The sequence below is a fragment of the Megalobrama amblycephala genome, linkage group LG13 (genome assembly GCF_018812025.1).
Source record: "Megalobrama amblycephala isolate DHTTF-2021 linkage group LG13, ASM1881202v1, whole genome shotgun sequence".
NCBI classification, from domain to species: Eukaryota; Metazoa; Chordata; class Actinopteri; order Cypriniformes; family Xenocyprididae; genus Megalobrama; species Megalobrama amblycephala.
The window spans coordinates 1,155,137-1,174,538 of record NC_063056.1 but is presented as its reverse complement, the minus strand read 5'-3'; the positions used below and the strand labels follow the sequence as shown (position 1 = coordinate 1,174,538).

At 40.1% G+C, this 19,402-nt stretch overlaps 1 protein-coding gene across 2 annotated transcripts in view; it reads right to left on the bottom strand.

Moving 5' to 3' along the window:
* arhgef2 (rho/rac guanine nucleotide exchange factor (GEF) 2) overlaps positions 1-19,402 on the bottom strand; it is a 29,967-nt gene that overhangs the window by 2,028 nt on the left and 8,537 nt on the right. The window contains exons 2-20 of one of the 2 annotated variants that reach the window (XM_048152800.1): positions 18,591-18,753; positions 14,315-14,382; positions 12,398-12,461; positions 12,070-12,202; positions 10,629-10,738; positions 10,412-10,555; positions 10,001-10,251; positions 6,359-6,484; positions 6,141-6,258; positions 5,726-5,977; positions 4,911-4,987; positions 4,630-4,794; positions 4,460-4,553; positions 4,179-4,367; positions 3,986-4,090; positions 1,241-1,296; positions 1,100-1,141; positions 969-1,019; positions 593-878 (exon numbers count right to left, since the gene is read on the bottom strand). In XM_048152800.1, coding sequence (XP_048008757.1) covers positions 593-878; positions 969-1,019; positions 1,100-1,141; positions 1,241-1,296; positions 3,986-4,090; positions 4,179-4,367; positions 4,460-4,553; positions 4,630-4,794; positions 4,911-4,987; positions 5,726-5,977; positions 6,141-6,258; positions 6,359-6,484; positions 10,001-10,251; positions 10,412-10,555; positions 10,629-10,738; positions 12,070-12,202; positions 12,398-12,461; positions 14,315-14,382; positions 18,591-18,753 — 2,494 coding nt within the window. Of the gene's footprint in view, positions 1-592; positions 879-968; positions 1,020-1,099; positions 1,142-1,240; positions 1,297-3,985; positions 4,091-4,178; positions 4,368-4,459; positions 4,554-4,621; positions 4,795-4,910; positions 4,988-5,725; positions 5,978-6,140; positions 6,259-6,358; positions 6,485-10,000; positions 10,252-10,411; positions 10,556-10,628; positions 10,739-12,069; positions 12,203-12,397; positions 12,462-14,314; positions 14,383-18,590; positions 18,754-19,402 lie in introns of both variants that reach the window. The other variant, XM_048152801.1, reaches the window with a different exon arrangement.

Sequence of the window (19,402 nt, the reverse complement as noted above, 5' to 3'; positions counted from 1 at the left end):
GTTGCGTGCAGCTATTTATTTGGCTTTACTCTGTTACATGAAAATTAAAATATTTAATGTCATAATTATAATGTTTTGAGAGTTTACTTGTGATGTGATTGTTGCATTAGGCTATGAATTAATAAACATTTATTGATAAGAACTATTTCATGTCTTTTCATTTACAGTAGCATGATCCACGAGTAGTCGAGTAACTCAAGTATCGTTTTGAGAAGAAATCGACTAGCAGAAATCAGTAGTCGTGCATCCCCTATCCCGTTCACACCTGAATTTAGTGTCGTCCGCTTGTGATCTGATCGACCAAAACACATCTTAATACCAGGAGGAAACAGAGCCTGAGACGCCTCTGGAGGAATTAAACCAAATCATTCTGATGACAAACTTTGACTTTCAGAACCACCAAACCAACATTTGAGATACTGCGATGTGATTGGTCCGCTGGTTAGTGCAGTTATCCAATCAAGCAGGGAATTTTTGGAATGTTTTTGTTGTGCATTAAGGAATTTATTCAGTAAACGTCTTTCCGTAGTTCAGGCCGTTACATGTTCCCGGAGTAACAGACATCAGGACAGTGTGCAGCTGAGGGACTCACCTCTGGGACTGTCAGCTCGAGGACACATGCCATCTAACTGATCCGCTGGTTTCTCTGCCGTGTCTTGTGCTTTCTTCGGGTCTTGTTTTTGAACTGGCGCTCCGTTGCTGCTCTTGTCCTGGGCGGCCCGTAGTCGCATCACTTCCCCTTGCAGCAGGTTGTATTTGTGCTGTAGCTCTGTCAGATCGGGCCCTGCCGCCTCCAGCAGAGGCTCACGGGACACGGAGGGACACGAGTCCTTCTGCATGTACACCTCCAGGAAAGAGTCCTGCCGGATCACTGCGGCCTGCAGACAGAGAGAGCGCTCGGATCATGATAAAAGACCTGTCAATCAAATTAAAGTCAGGTGTGTGTGAGGTCAGTGTGTGTGTCTGACCTGTATCGCGTGCAGCTGAGTGCTGAGGTTCACCAGTCGCTGACACACCTCCTGCAACACAAACACTTCAGACACTCAGCTTTCTTTTTATCTTCAAACAGTTCATTCTTTAAAGGATCCTGAAGGCGTACCTCATTTAACGTCTTGTCCTGCAGCTGGTTCCCGTTCCTGTCCTGTGAAAGGCATTAAATAATAATAATAATCAATAATGAATCCAGTGTCAGTGGAATATCTCACAGAGGAACCTCTTCTGTAGCGTATCAAACCCTCACCTTGTTAGATGGACCGTTTACATCATGAGTCCCGTTAACTGATATCGTTCCTTCATCTGTTTAGAGCAAAGAAATATGAGAGATGAGGAAACACTGAAGAGGTTTAGTTTCAGTAATATCCCGTTTGTAAATACTTGCACACCATGCAGACAATATAAGCAAAAGAAAACAAGAAGTGTATTTGCTTATATTTATGTATATTAGACAATTGCATTACTTATATATTGTGTAAATTAACACACAAAGCAAACTTTAAGTGGAGGAGAAATTCAATTTCAATTAAAAATAATTTATTTTTATGTTCTGTAACTGTTAATAAATGATAAATAAAAACAGTCTGATAATCTGTGGTTTAGTAATGCTGAATGGCTATAGTTACTCATTTTCAGTGTTGGGCATGTTACTTTAAAAAAGTAATTAGTTATAGTTACTAGTTACTTCTTACAAATAGTAACTGAGTTAGTAATTGAGTTACTTCATTATAAAAGTAACTAATTACCAGGGAAAGTAACTATTGCGTTACTTTAAAAAAAAAAAAAATCAAATATGTCAATTAACTTGGATGCCCCAATATTAAATATGTCTAAAAATAAATTATTATTTGTTTAATGATATGTTTTAAATTCATCTATTTGATTATGAAAAGTGAACAGCATGAGTAAGGCAGAATACATCATAAGATGCAATATATCGGGAGACATGGAGTGGGTCAGACATGATTTTGACCACTTCATTAAGTTTTGTTTTGTAGAAAGCCTTTCTTTAAAGTGAATTTCATTTTGTATAAATTGTATCTTAATTTTAATCAATGTTTCAACAACCAATTGCCTGGATTTAATAAATAAGAAGCAGATATAGCAGACAAAATCCTGACATGGAGGCGCCGGCGCGATCACTTGCACGTGAACGGGAGCGCGTCTCATCAGGCTAAATGAACCGAAACTCTGCGGCTGCTTGCCTCACAGACATGAGGAATATATGAAGAGTTTGGTTCCAAAACGCGATAAACGCCATTTTCAAAAAAATTGAGTTTCCTCCAAAATCAGTATTGTATCTGGTCGGTATTGAAAAGTCATTTATTAATTTTGCGCAAAATGCGATATCCGTCGTGTTATTCTGTCATGTTTTCTCCCTTTCTTTCCAAAACGCAACAAACGCCAGTCTTCTTTTTCTGCAGAACATGATATATCCGCTTAACCAATCACAGCGCACCATTCCACCCACTGTAAACATTGAAGGCTTTTTTAAAAAGCCGTTTTTAATACCTATGTACTCGGCTAATGTGTTTAATTAACCGTGCGGTGCCGCCAGATACTCTTTAATCGGTAATGACAAATAATTTATAACATTAACAAGATGACCCGTTGAATTCATTTTGGGAGCAACGCCTGAATGTATTTTTAGTAAAATGCCTGTATATAAGATAAATATTGGCAAAGTTTAGACTCTGTCATATATGTGAATCAACTTACTTTCTTGAGTATTTTCAATTTGAAAAATAACTTTTATATTGATGGATTAATTGCATTTTGAAAAAAAATTGTAATGGATTTATTGCATTTTGGGAAAAAAATAATAATACATTTTTATAATAAACTTTTTAAAATCAAAATGTAGATTTGAATTTTTAATGTTTTTATAACCAAAATATGCTATGTGAATGTTTGAAACCGAAAATAGTGGTTTTCATCTTGCCACTTTCTTGGTAAAGAAAACACCTTTTTACTCAAAATAATCAAAATGGAGTTATTGCGTTTTGGAACCAAACTCTTCATATCTATAGAAAGCTTGAAATGTCTACTTTTAAAGAAAATAACTTAAAAACTAAAAGAAATAGGCTACTCTCTGATTATGTAATCTGAAGGAAATGTGCATTTTCTCTCTAAGCACGTCCACGGAGATGATGAGAGTCATCTTTGCAGCCGACACTGATTCAGAAAACATTACTTTATTAATAAACAATTAAAATATCTCCTTGCTGTTTTTGTCACATTCATAATCACTACTTTTGCTGGTTCTTTATGGCAAGCGTTATGCGTTCGCTTGAGTGCTATATAGCCTATATTAAACGCTCATTATTATGGTTTATTCTCTCCAGTATTTAAGAAATCAAATTAATATAAATGTGATTAGTCACCAAATGGCTTAAATGAACAACTACTAGTCCAACACACACACCAGAGAAAAAAACTTTGCAGGTCTATGTCTATGTCTATAGTAACACAGCATTTTTTTCGTCAGTAACGGTAACGGCGTTGTAACGGGAGAAAAAGTAATTAATTTGATTACTGAAAAAAGGACTGCCATTTATTTATAATGCCGTTATTCCCATCACTGCTCATTTTATCCCAGAAACTGAAGCGAGGCAGCCGTGTCATTCATACTGGCCTTAATGTCATTAAGAAAAATTGTTATTATAATTATAATTATGTTGTTAACACATTACTTGGGACACTACAACTGTCTTCCTTCAAGTACGCTCGTTTTCCAGTAGAAATTATCTAAACGTTCTCTAAATATGATAATATATTGTAGTATATAAAATTGTTTTCAATGAATACATGCTTTTCTTGCCTCATTTTTTTCTTGTTTTAAGTATAAACTTCACTAAACTTTGTTAGATTTATAGGGAAAATAATGAACATTCAAGCAGTAGAGCCAAAAACAGCATCAAGACTTTGAGAAAGGGCGTAATAGATCCTCTTTAACAGAGCTCACGATATACGCTGAAGATGAATAAGGTACCTGTTGTTTTAGAGGTGAATTGTACCTCTGTCGGTTCACCATTCACTCTGCAGGACTGTGGGCGGTCAACGCAGGAACCCAACAGCACTTCACTCAGTCTGTCCACTGAAGTTTGACATAAATAAGAGAGCAGTCTTAATGTCCGTCGGGACTAAGCTCTGTATCTCTGTATGGCGTACACTTCTCTGCTTACCCTCAACAATGGCGTCATTCAGCAGCCGTTCCGCCTGAGGAGCGTAGGGTGTATCTGCTCTGAATATATTTCTGGAGTTTGTGGGAACGGTAACACTCTGACCTCCAGTGACCTCGGCCAAATCAGAGAAGAGCGTCACGCGCTCCTGTAACAGCTCCAGAACCTCTCGATCCTTCTGCTGGATATCAGCTAGAGAGAGAGAGAGACAAATGAAAAGGTGGCGTGACGGCACACACAGACGAGTGTTGGGAAATAAACCATGCTTCCTTGTTGATACAAACCTCTGAGTCTGCGCAGCAAAGCTTTGTCCTCTGTTTCGATCAGAGGGAAATCCTCTCTTGATGGACAGCTGCAAAAGAGAAATATGGAGAGAAGCTGATGAAGTGTTTGGTTTGACTGTGCAGAGATATTTGAGCATTGAGGAGGTGTGATTTGACTCTGACTTGCTCACTGTCTGCTGAATGATCTTCATCCAGGTGTTTCTGTCCTCTTTGGAGGTGGCGTGGAGCTCGTACATCTCTGGAGGCGTGGAGTGACTGATGAGGAACATTCCTCGCTCCTGATTGGCTATATCCCTCACAATCAGATTCTGAAGGCACAGCACTGCCGGTTTGTCCTGTGAAGCGAGCCAGATTTGGTCAGTTTGATTTTGATGTGGGATGATGATGCAGAACACAAGATAAATGATGGGTTGTCAGAATCCACTGACAGAAATAGAAAGCTGAGACTCACCAGACAGGGAAAAATATACTTCTGGTCTTTTTCTTGCATGAACACCAGGATGTCTGTCATTAACAAAACCTGCACATCTACACAGACAAAAGACAGACTTACTGACAAATCTACCCAGAGATCGCTCACTCACAGCCATGTTTTTCAAGATAAGTGAATGTCCTCATAGACAATAATGACAGCTTGGACAAAGACACTGCATGCCAATTTTCAAGTCAATCAGACCAACGGTTGAGTAGTTATCCTTCGTCATGTTTTTTTTTTCTGTTACAGTGCCCCCAAGTGGCCAGGTGTCACAGTTTTTTTCACACAACCTTAGATTGAGCTCATACAAATGTGTACCAATTTTGGTGAAAATGTCCTATTCTGTTCAAGAGTTATTACCATTTAAGTAAAAGTGCCCCCAAACTTTGATTTCAAAGTTCAACCTTTTTTGTGGTAATTACTGATATTCGATCTCCAGAGAATCTTTCTGTACTTGTTTGTTTCTGATTAATTTGCAAAAGTAGGTTTAGCAAAAAGCCCAATATGGCAAAAAAAAAAAAATTCATGGTGGACATGAAATAGGAGATATACGTCTTGAGCCAAGGAAATTCAATAATTTAAGACTTGAGACTGTGTGAAATGGTTGAGGAGTTATGGCCAGAGTTTTTATCACTGTGGTGTTGACACTGGCCAATCAGGGCGAGTCCAAGCCAACGTGTCCCCAAACTGAGCTCCACCATCTGACCAAGCTTCATGTCTCTAGGTCTTTGTTCTACACAATCAGTTTTACAGCAGAAAAACAATAATAATAGCACAAACACTGCTGGCACCTTTGAGTCTGGAGCCTTGAGCAGTCTTCCACAGCAGAGCTCCCTCGTGAATGAGGCCGCGGCGCAGCAGCTCTCCTCCGCGAAACACTCCTCCACCCTTCACCTTGGTCTCAGCTCGAGGGTCCAGACGGGACTGGATCTCCTGCAAACGCTGCGCTCGCTCTAACTCTTGAACTTGCTGATCCACGGAACACAGCAGCTCCCGGATCAGCGCCAGAGAGTGAGCCAGAGATTTACTCTCCTCTTCATTACCTGTCAAACCAAACACAGTCTCTTCTCAGATCAGCGAGGGGAAACCCAGGGCCGATGAGCGTTAGGCCCCCGTTCTCTATCACATTCCTGATTTTCATGAATTAATTTAATTGTTTGGCATAATGCACATTATACATTTTGTTCAAACTGGCTTTAGTTTCACCTTTAGTGTTGTCTAGTATGCGCTTGATGAGCACGGGGTATTTAGTGATGCGCTGAGTGACCAGTAAGATGCACTCTTGGACACCATGGCGACGCAGTAAGGAACCTCTGCTCACCCGCTTGACAGAGCAAATAATAAAAACACAATATATTTTATTAAATACATTCTACACAACAAACACAAAAGTAACGGTAACCTCATGCATGTCTGTCTCTCACCCGTATGAACTGCTGGAACCTCTTGTCTCGCGCCAGCAGCTCCTTATAGAGTTTCACAGCTTTCAGGTGCCGACTGCAGAATTCAACATAGCACTTCCTCATCTCTTCTGCATTCTGACCTGAGAACTGATACAAAGGACATGCCATTCAGACGCCAGACAAATGTCTGAGGTCCACTCACTCTGTAGGAACACTTGATCTGAGCACTCGTTAGGGTGCACGGTGTTACTGTGCACATATGTGCCTGTTTATATCTGTTAAAACTGTTGAGGCAAAAATGATTAAATAAAATATTGTGCCTGTTCATTTGATGATCCTCAGAATACTCAGTGCCCTTCAAAATGCATTTCCAAATTCACCTTGTTATTTATATCACACAGAAATCCTTAAACCACGTTTTCCAACATCTCTTTCTTAATGACTAAAATAGTTTTATTCTCAGGAAATGCACAAACTGATTAAAAAGTATACCTTTAGATTAAAGCGTCTGCCAAATGTATAAATGTAAATATCTTACTGCAGTTCAGCAGTTATTCTGAGTGAAAATGAATGAGTGATTATTACCCCCGACCCCAAGTCCCCAGTATGGGTAGGTTTAGGATTAAATGTGGGGGTGGAGTTAGGATTAGGGGGTGGGGTTAAGATTAGGCAATCGAGTTTCAATGAGGGGGGCAATATTTGGCAGGGAGTCCAAATTTGGCACAACACTGGTGCACACATGCGCTTCAAATGGACGGAGCGGATTAGAATGGGAGCGCAACAATTCTAACCTTATTCTAAAATAGCATCCAAAGTGTAAGAACTTCAAATCTCTTCCTCCAATTGACCCTTCGCAAAGACCCGCCCCCCTTAGTTACTGTTGCTTTGTCCGACAAGCCATGGCGCTGTCACGCCACACAGAGTGAAAAATACATTGCAGAGCAAAGAGGATACTGACAACACGTCGATAGACAAGACAGAGCAGGTTACTCATTTTTATACTTATTTTTCAAGTCTAAGTCCACCGAGGTTAATCTTCTAACTCATCCGCTTTGTCGGACAAAATGGCGGATTCGACGATCTGATTGGTTAGATCGTTTGTCAATCAAACTCCCGGCGAAGGGTCAATTACAACAGCACCATAAACTGCAGTGTGTGTGACTTTTTTATTTGAAGGCAGACAGTTTGTTCAGTAAATCACAGGTTTGTTTTTTTCCCCCTGTGAAAAAATACCGAACCGTGACTTCAAAACCGAGGTGCTAGAGCTGCATGATTCTGGAGGTATTGAGAATGGCAATTTTTTTTGTTTAAAATAAAGATTGTGATTCTCCCATGATTCTGGACAGACAACTAAATAACAAAATAACATGTCATTCACTAGAGGTTCTGACAAAATGTTAATTGCTGCAGTCTACTTTTAAATATATATATATATTAATTTGATTTAATTATTTTTTAAAAATCGGTTTGAATGAATGATTCAATGACTCACTCTTAAATACTTGTTTCATTACTGGATGAATCAGTGTTTTTGAACAAATCTCTTGAATGAATGATTCAAAGACAGATACATTTTTTAACAGTCACTTGTCGCCACCTACTGGTGTAATGATGTAATTAATAAAATCTTTATTTGAAGCGTCCAGGAAACGGAGACGTGTCGTAACGACAGTATTGGGAATCGTCCTTGAGAGCCCCATCACCTCTGAGTATATCAGAAAAGGTCAATGAAATGCGAATGAAGTTGGTGTGCAAAACTTGCATGCGAGGCCACACCCGTACATACGGGCAGGGTGCGATTTGTGAAAAAACCAGAGGGGGGGATGTTTTGAAAAGGTTTTTTTTTTTTTTTTTTGAAAATTTGTTAAAAACCACAGTAGAGCTATATATATTTTTGGCAGCTGTTACAGAAACATTTTTACAAAAAAAACCTTCTGATTTAACCTTGAGATTTGAAGTATTAGGTAGATTAGATATTTGCACCACTACAAAGACTAATTATTAATTTCTGATAGAAATGCAAAATCAATCGGTAGTTTATAACGAGACACAAACCTTTACATTTAATTGTGTTTGGTCCCATTTATTTTTGATCACAGTGCATACACATACAAACTTTTAGTCCAAAATTGCGCACATTTGGAGAAATAATTTCATTAGATAGAATAAGCCAGGCCGTACGCAGGGTTTCATAATTACCGAGGTCAGAAAATGTTGTTTGCTAGGGGGGTACGGGGACATGCTCCCCTGAGAAAATTTAGATTTCCCTGGTGTACATATGTGCATTTTTAAGATGTTTTAAGGCCAACAAATTGGATAACAATTTAAAACCATGTCAACAAATAAATGCATGCACAGTTTTGAGGCGGAACTGTGAACAACGACGGTGCACGGTCGTATTTTCTTTTGCGCTTTATTTAAGCTATAATAAAGTAGGCCTAATTATGCATCGCGCGCCGGCGCATTTGCGCATGCAATTCTTGAGTGCGCGCCACGAGCACAGTATAACGGCTGATTGGACAGTCATGTATATTTTTCTGAGTTATACCGACATAGCCTGACATCATCTCATCTGACCGCAATTCACTGTTGTTCAACTGAAGCTCCCTCGTTGTCACCTAACGTTACCTTTTCCGCGCTCGTTTGACTTGAGCCTGGCGCTGAGGCGAAGTCGGAATGCGCCTCTGAAAAGTGTCCTGTTTGTTGCGGATTTTTATTTTTGGTATTTTATATGCTCTGTTGGTGGTTTGTGGAGTAGCATCACTGGGGGGGGGGGGGGTATTTTTATATATTTAAATAATTCAGCAGAGGCGGGGATACATAGACCAGAAGGGGGGAAATCCCCCTCGTCCCCCCCTACAAATCGCACCCTGCATACAGGTATTTAAGGCCAGCCGCGTGCAAAATGCACTTCAGTTTTGTTGTGAGGAGCCAAGGTAGCATCTCGGCCACATCAGTGATCAGTACAGAGTTGTGTTCTGAAGGACACGTCTCCATTCCCTCCGTCAGTGAACGAGGGTAACCATTTGTAACCGAGACGTGTTCCTTTCTGTTGTTCACTACGAGAATACATTGTATGGGGTGTCCATCAGGGCAAGCACTACATATTTTATATAACCACTACAAACTTTGCACGCCAACTTCATTTGCATTTCACTGGCCTTTTCTAGTATACTCAGAGGTGATTGGGATGATATACTCAAGGACGAACCCCCATACTGTGGTTATGACACACGTCGTAGAGAACGACAGAAAAGGAAGTCAAGTTGTTTTAAAAAGGTGATTTACTCTATTTTGATCTCTGCTGTAGACATCAGTGTTTATATCTGAACTACAAACTTTTATCCCAGTACTTCTGTGATCATCTGAATGATTGAAAGACAGAAATAATGATACTGTGTGGTTGAAAAGAGTTTGTGAAGCTGTTTCATATCTAAACATGACTCTCTCTGGATCAGAACACAGATTTGAAGGTTAGCTGTGATCGTGTTTGTACAAGGTTTAATAGACAGAGACGAATCACTGTCATTTAGGAATGAAATCACATGAGTGTTTGAATCGAGATCACCATTTTTTAAAGATTATTTGTGCAGCTCTACGATAAACTAAACGGTCATCATTTGTGTGTTCTGTTACACCCCTAATCCTTAAGTGAGGGTTCACCTGCTCCACCAGTATGTCTCCCAGCTTCTGGATGGTGAAGTTGCGGGTGCTGCTGGCAGCCAGGCTGTGGTTTCTCCTCTGCAGAAGTTGGCTCAGGAAGCTTGAGTGAATAGACAGCAGCTGATCCAGGCAGGGAAAGATGGCGTGAACTACACCCATCTCCATCAACACCTCCTCCAGCATGCCTCTGCGAAACACCCCCTCCATGATCCGCAGTGTTCGCACATGGTTCATCTCCGTCTGAATCAGCTCTGAACAACACAGAGTAAAAAGCACCTGAGTACCTGTTGTTGTAATTGCCCAAACAGATTCTGGAGCTAGCTAGAAAAAAAACTGCATCCTAAATCCATGCAAGAGCTGGCTGACAGTGTAAATGCATCCAAAGGTCTGAAAATTAAAAAAAAGTCTCACCGTATATGACGTCTTGTCTCTTGATGACATCTTTGCGTTGAGACTGAAGATAAGATGAGTCCACAGCCAGACTCCAGGAATCTGCCTCAAAATCCTTCCCATCCTTCTCCAGCTCCTCCAGCATTGATGTGTAATACATTTCTCCTGCGGAAATGTGTGTGAGAACGCAGCAAACTACAAACACATACTGGTCTGCGAATGTCTTGTCGAGCCGTACCTTCATCATTGAGGGACTCCATGGACATGGCTCTGTTCCTGAAGTTCAGAGAGTCTGTGGAGTGAGACAGAATCCGCCGCAGTCCCAGAGGAGAGTCATCATTTAGACTTCTGTGGGAAACACAATGACTAGCAAGCGTTAGTCAATGAGGGCCAGTTATGGGCCAAGCACCAAAAGTTTAACTATTTGAAATGTGGCACACTTATAAAATAGAGTCTTAAAACTCTCTGTGGTAAATCTGAGGAAAGACGCCCACACATATTGGCATACACCAATCAGGCATAACATTATGAGCACCTTCCTAATATTGTGTTGGTGCCAAAACAGCCCTGACCCGTCGAGGCATGGACTCCTCTAGACCCCTGAAGGTGTGCTGTGGTATCTGCACCAAGATGTTAGCAGCAGATCCTTTAAGTTCTGCAAGTTGCGAGGTGGAGCCTCCATGGATCGGACTTGTTTGTTCAGCACATCCCACAGATGCTCGATTGGATTGAGATCTGGAGAATTTGGAGGCTCAAACTCATTGTTGTGCTCCTCAAACCATTCCTGAACCAGTGGCAGGAGCATTATCCTGCTGAAAGAGGTCACGGCCCCCAGGGAATACCGTTTCCATGAAAGGCTGTACATGGTCTGCAACGATGCTTAGGTAGGTGGTACGTGTCAAAGTAACATCCACATGGATGGCAGGACCCAAGGTTTCCCAGCAGAACATTGCCCAAAGCATCACACTGCCTCCGCCGGCTTGCCTTCTTCCCATAGTGCATCCTGGTGCCATGTGTTCCCCAGGTAAGAGACGCACATGCACCCGGCCATCCACGTGATGTAGAAGAAAACGTGATTCATCAGATCAGGCCACCTTCTTCCATTGCTCCGTGGTCCAGTTCTGATGCTCACGTGTCCACTGTTGGCTCTTTCGGCGGTGGACAGGGGTCAGCAAACTGGTCTGCAGCTCCATACGCAACAAACTGATGCACTGTGTATTCTGACACCTTTCTATCAGAACCAGCATTGACTTCTGGAGCAGTTTGAGCTACAGGAGCTCGTCTGTTGGATCGGACCACACGTGCATCAATGAGCCTCGGCCGCCCATGACCCCTGTCTCCGGTTCACCACTGTTCCTTCCTTGGAGCACTTTTGATAGATACTGACCACTGCAGACCGGGAACACCCCACAAGAGCTGCAGTTCTGGAGATGGTCTGATCCAGTCGTCTAGCATCACAATTTGGTCCTTGTCAAACTCACTCAAATCCTTACGCTTGACCATTTTTCCTGCTTCTAACATCAACTTTGAGGACAAAATGTTCACTTGCTGCCTAATATATCCACCCACTAATGAAGAGATGATCAGTGATATTCACTTCACCTGTCGGTGCTCATGATGTCATGCCTGATTGATGTACATAAACGAAAGTTATCTGTCCTCAGCGTGAGGTTCTTTACCCTGCGATGTTGTTGGTGGAGACGCTCTTGTTGAGGGACAGCGTGGAGCGTCCTTTGCGGGAGCCGAGGAAAGACTGTCTCAGCGTCTCTGACGGGTAAATGGCTGAACTCGGCCTCTCCTTCAGTATTGGATCTGGCAAAGGAAACACAGTACTGAATAAAACAGGTTCTTTATGACAAGATTGTGATCATCAAAACGTCACATCAGATGATCAACTGGTGTCTTTACAGGAGTTGCATTATAATTATTACTATTAGTATGAATTAGCAACAGGAATCAGTCATGAGGAAGAGTAAAAGAGGTGAGGAAGGACAGACAGAAACTCACTTTTGCTACGGAGGGCCACATTATGTAAGGTTGCAGTGTTCCTGACCAGCGCCAGCCTCTGTTGCTGCAGATCATTAATATGTTATATGATTTCACATGCATTTATACACGGAGATATTTACACACATTCAACCATTTGAGAAACTAGGCAATTTAATACAATAGAAATGCAAAATATCCTAAACTTTTACCCGATTCAATTACCCTTTCATTTATTGTGTGTTGTTCTCTCAACATTTAACTTGTGTTGACAATTTAATATCCTGTCATCAATTAATCTCCCTCTTGTTGTTCCAAACCTATAAGACTTCTGTTAATCTTTAGAACACAAATAAAGATATTTTTTAATGTTCTTTCATAATTTTTGTCCATCCGCAACCAAAACTTTAACACCTAAGTACAAAACAAGATCGTAAAAGCAATCCATATGAAGGGAGCGGATCAATCCAAGTCTTCTGAAGACTCTTGGACTTTTATTTATATACTGTTTAAACATTGATCAACACACATACATAGAGCACATTAAATACTGTACACGGAAGCTCAAATCTCCACGCTTGAAACAAGTGAACAAACCTTATTGGTTTTCCTGCATTAAAAAAGTACAGTTCAGCTTCCATGTTTACAGTTTTTGAGCGCACTATGTATGTTCAGTGATCAGTGTTCATAGTGAATAAAAGCCTAGATTAAATCTGCTCCTCATATGAATCGATTGTGTCTCTTCAGAAGAGTTGGATTAAACCACTCCATTCCTATGGGTTTATTTTACGATCATTTTATGAACGTTCTGAAGCATCAGAGTTTTGGGTGAAATCTCTCAGGTTTCATTAAAATATCCTCATTTGTGTTCTGAAGTTGAACAAAAGTCTTACGGGTGTGGAACGACATGAGGGAGAGGAATTTTCATTTTGAACTAACCCTTTATAATAATTAGGGATGCACCAATATATTGCCCAATAATCTTATTGGCAGATAAAAGCTCTTATTTTCACTATCGGTCATCTGCCAATAGCTTATAAACAGCCGATGATCAGGACCGATTATATACTGTCAATCAAAAGGACGTGTCAGAATGCAACTAATACTGTGTGTGAATAAAATGTTTCTTGTGTTGAATTTAGGGCAAGTTAATGTGGCAATAACACAGTTAAACACAGCTAGGTCAAAGAAGTTCTAGTTCAGGGTTACCATGTTTTTCCTGATACACCAAACATTATTTATAGCCCATCCCATCCAATGCATTTTGTTACTTCTGATAAGAAACAAATCTCAGGTTTCAAATTCTGTCCACTTTATCATGAAATTCAAACAATAAATAGCATTTGGATGCTCTCGTGACAGATCTTCCTCTTTACTACTAGCTATAGCGCGGATAAACATGAATGAACATCAGAAGGAATGTTGAAAGATTCAGTACAACTTACTGAAATGAATCATGTCTCATGTCAGTGTTTCAACCACTGAAAGATGTCCATAAAAGAGCTGGAGAACAATATGTCATGTAATAAGAGAGGAGCTTATTTACTGTAAATTATATGTGTGTGTTTGAATAAATTTGTCATGAAGACAAGTGTTTATGAAAACTATCTCATGTGCAAATGAGTTTTATACAAACATTTCAGTTTTTATTGAATGTAATTATTATATCTGAAAATAAACAGCAGTTGAATATAATAGCATGTTGTTAATTTTAACATTTAGCATTAGTTGGGAGAGATTTTTAATCCTTAAGAATATCAAACTGCCGGTATCAGCAGATATCATTCAGCTCCATGTGTAACAATGCTGCCTTTTTACACAAAAATCTTATAACATTTCATCCCTTCTGCATCTAATTTTTGATATTTATCTTGCCAAATCATCTGGTGGTCATACTCATGAGTTAATGAGTTAATTCTCCCCGCCCTCGTCTCTTACCTTCTGCTTCATTTTGGCGCAGTTGGCCAGTGTGTCACGGCAGCGGTTGTGAATGGTCACATTGCAGGCTGGGAAGATAAAGGAAGAAGAAATAACATCACTGATTATTACTCTCATAATCTCATGACATCAAATACAAATTCAAGCAAAAGCTGATGTTTGTTTTCAATACAGCTGAGGATAAATGAACGCATGAATTCTTGTTCCTCGTATCACTCTCTGTTATGTTTCCCACATAATATAATAAAATCATGTGAATTCTTTTAAAAGATTCAGACCAATACTTCATGTGCATTTGTTTATTTGTGAAGTTGGCGTGTAATCTTGCGTTCAGGGCGCTGGTTTGATCAGTGACAGCTGTAGGTTAACCCATACACATCAATGCTTTCAGACGCCCATTCCCTATTTAACTATTTTATTTCTTTATTTAGAATTTTTTTTAAATAGATTCATTTAGCTAATAATTATTAATGCTAATAACAAGTAAATAATACATTAAAACATTAGCAAATGGCCTTCAAATATTTTTTTAATCAACTAAACATGTTTCAAACACTACATGCATGAAAAAGAAACTACAATCGTCTTTTCCTCGCTTTTGTGACGTATATCTGAATGAAATGATCGTTGTCATTTGGTCATTTCTGCAATCTCAGGCCTTGTTTTTGACATCATTTTTCATTTAATGTTGACTTTAAAGCACAAATCTATTTTGACGTCACATTTATTTGTTCCTCTATACAGCCATAATTGTTACTGTCAATTTTCACAATTTTGTATTCAATCCCACATTTAAACACGGATACGTTTGTCACTCCTGAAGTTTTGTGTTGTGTACTTAGCAGCATATCCGCTCTCTTTATACTGACTGCAGCTGTCAATCACTTCAGCTCAGCGTGAGCGCACTGATTATAATGGGAGTTTTTGCAAGAAACAGTGCAGAACTCAAAGAAGCTGACTGCACTGCACAAGACATGTCTCATTTATACCGTGTTGATTAAAATGAAAGGATTTGCAAGCGTACAGAAATTACAGCTCAGAACTGAAAACTTTGAGTGGTATTGAGTAGATCCTGACTTACACAACGCCTCTGATTGGCCACTGTGTTCATGCAATCAATAGACATGTGTGTGATTGGCTACAGAAGAACATGTGGACGCATTTAATCTCAGTGATCGTCTCTATCTGCAGTGTATGAACTTACGGTCCAAAGACCCTCTGAGTGCATGGGTGAAACAAAGGCCATTTAAATCAATATAATAAGGTTAAATTCTGACCTCATGATTATATACTCTTACAGGGGTTCCCATCATGGATCATTTTAAGGATTTGTTTTAAATAAATTTTGTTTTAATTTATTTAATAACATTTTATAAATGAAACCGCTCATAAACACACTTTTATCATTATCACTAGAAAAAAATTAAATAACCATTTAAAATGAAAGTAATATGCAATTAATTAAGACATTTCTCCTTATATATGCCCTTTTTTCTAAGAGTGTAGAGAGGAACTGTTTTTATCAGAGCGCCTCGTTTGGGGCCTGCAGCGCAGAGGTGTGTGTGTGTGTGTGTGTGTGTGTGTGTGTGTGTGTGTGTGTTGGGTTTCAGTGGGAGTCAGTGTCATCTCTGCTCTCAACAGACCAATCTTTGTTCTGGTCAACAGCAGCACTGGGTGACATCTCTGATTCAGACAAACTAACACCTATCATCACATTCACACACACACACTCTCACACACTCAGTCACACACGCTCATACTTGCATATGCGGTTTACAGGGACTTTCTATAGGCATGTGTTTTTAATAAAATATTCTAACTCGACTCCACAGAGTTCACACACATCAGACTACAGCCTCACACAACTGACGCTCTATACACTGTGATCTTATGCACTCAACTGTGTAGTGAATGATTTTAATGAGGTTAATTAGTCATTCAGTATTGGAGTCTGATCTCTGACCTGCTGATTAAAGCTGTGACCGTCGAGAGCATGAAGTGTCCAACATGCAACACTTCGTTTCGTCAGGTAATTAAGCGATCATCCATCCGGGTGTTTAAAGCACACTTTTTCTTTTGGGAATTTTCAGTGTGAACACACTACTACTTACACTATTAATACTACAAAACACATAGAATAGTGCACACCTACTGTTTTAAGCCATTTGTGTTTATAAAGACACAGGAAGTGTTCATGGTGTAATACCAAATCATTAAACAATATTTTTTAATAAGCCATGTTCACAAGCACACATACACAGTTCATAACAACATCATATTTATGGCCTTTTCCCACAAAGCTTCTATTCACAATTCACATAATATTAATTTTAGATGAAAACATTCCAGTATTATTCTCCTTATAGTGGACTTCACTGGACTCCAAACGGTTGAAGGTCAAAATTACAGTTTCAGTGCAGCTTCAAAGAGCTTTAAACGATCCCAGACGAGGAATAAGAGTCTTATCTAGAGAAACCATCGCTCATTTTCTAAAAAAAATACAACTGTATATGCTTTATAAACACAAATGTTCGCCTTGAACGTGCTAAGTAGAATAGGGAAGGTGTAGGACATACAGCATAAGCTTTTTGAAGAATACCAAAAGCAGAAGCATGTTCAAGGCGATCATTTGTGTTTATAAAGCATATACAGTTGTATTTTTTTAGAAAATGACTGATGGTTTCTCTAGATCAGACTCTTATTCCTCGTCTGGTATCATTTAAAGCTCTTTGAAGCTGCACTGAAACTGACATTTTGACCTTCAACCCGTTGAACCCCAGTGAAGTCCACTATATGGAGAAAAATCCCGGAATGTTTTCATCAAAAACCTTCATTTCTTTTCCACTGAAGAAAGAAAGACATGAACATCTTGGATGACATTGAGGAGAGTAAATTATCAGGAAATTTTAATTCGAAAGTGAACTAATCCTTTAAATGAAATTCCCTGAGCTCTAAAAGACAACACACACACACACACACACACACTCTCTCCCTCATGTTGTGTTTCTGAGGTTCAGACGGAGCCGATCAATGATATTGAAAGTCGAACAATCGACACACAATCAACATACAATCACATCTGACAAGGTCACACACTCACTGACGGGCGTTAAAGAGGCTTGAAGCGATCTAGACAACATCTGACCTTCACTGACCGAGCCACAAGACTCCAGTCCGATCAATATGTTATTGGACCCACTCCTGATTTTCCACAATGGAGTCAGGAACTGATCTCATTTGCAGTCATTTTAAATAAGGTTCAGAAGTGTTGCGGCTCGTTCTCAGACTCAGAGGACTCGGGATTTTATCTCAAGACCGGACACAAGAGAGAACTACTTTTCCTCATCATCCGAGCGTTCGCAGTGATCATGCTGAGTCTGATTAATCATCTGATATAGTGCAGTCCAGTTCATGACTACAGCCACAGTCAGCCCATATGAAGTAATCATTAATTATGACATCACTTACAGACATGTGTGTGTGTGTGTGAGAGTGTGTGCATGTGTTGAGTGTGTGACAGACTGTGTGTTAATGCTCCAGATTACAGGCGGAGGGAGGATTCTGGGTAGCAGCTGTGCACACGGCCGAAGGGGGGCAAGAAGACAACAAAAGACCTCCGTTCTGTTCAACAACAACAGCTTCAGAAGAAGGCCATCCGTGCATTATCTGCTCATGCCTTACATCAGATTAAACCACACACTTCCTTAGACTGAAATATGACCCAGTGCCACCAAACCATGACCTTAACATCAAACCACTCAGCATTAATGCGCTCGATCACCTGTGTGTGTCTCAGCTCCCCTCCTCCACGCTATCAGCAATGATGCATTCAAACCCCCACAATGCATCACTCCTCACCACTATAATTACTCACCTGCATCTGAATAAAGATCTGCTCTGTGTCCTCAAACCCTCTGGACTCACACGACCCTTCAAGGTCAAGGTTTAGCCCATGCCAACCGCTTTAAAGAGATCCTGTCATCGTTTATCAACTCTAGTGAGTTCATTCACGTCTTCTGAGGGCATGTGAGCATGTCACATGATGAACAGAGCTAAAGTGGCTTTTCTCTCTCAAATCAAATCAAATCAAATCAAATCAAATCATGTGTGATGATGTCATGCCGTTAAGTTTTTCCCACACTACAGCGCAGCTCTCTGGACGCTCGACACACTACAGTGTATTTCATGCAGTGAGAGGAGAGGCGTCTGGAGGGTCAGAGGTCAGTAGTGTGTCGAGCGGGATGTGGGTCAGTGTGTCGTGAGGAGCGAGACTCACTCGGGCAGCTGAGCGCTTCTTTGGCGGTGATGCTCTTGTTGCAGGCGGAGCAGAGAGTGGTGGCGGACACGCTGAGGGAGGTGAACAGGTGACCGTTGCTGTACCGAGACTCGCGCTCCTTCGTCTCCTTCTCCCGCGCCTTCATCCGCTCCTTCTCCTTGTTCTGCACACAAGTGACAGGGAAAACGTCATTCATCTTTCACTATGATGAAAATTAATATGACTGTAGATCAGTGAATTCTCACAATAAACACACACACACACTGTGCTAGGGTTGCACTGGTGATTTCTGCTATAGTCAGCTAGTTAATGACAGCTCATGGTCTGCGTTAAGATAGAAAAGAATGAAATCAGGGTTTCCTCTCTTTGTCATTGATCGCTTCATTTCCAGTTTCATTGTGACGGAATTTAGTTGAAATTCAAATTTACTAAAGTGATCTTATATACATAAAAAACATCAAATGCAAGTAAAGCGTCTACTTTCATGTTTCAAATAAAAAATATATTTATTTTCTTGGCATTTTCAAATAAGTGTTGGCTGTGTTATAACAAAAGGACTATTGTCTTATTGCACTAATTAGTATTTAAATAACCAGGGGACTTTTGTCCCGAATAAGAGGTGATTCAGTGTAACGGGTCAAGAAGCCATTCTGAATCATATAAAAACAGATGTGACATCATCAAAAGGCCGTGTGGTGCTGCAGAAAAGTGAGTTTATTGCTCTTAAATTTTTGATAATTCCACCTTTTCATGATGGTAGACTGAGTTACAAAAAATGCATGTCATTCAGTGAAACGCCAAAAAACACTTTT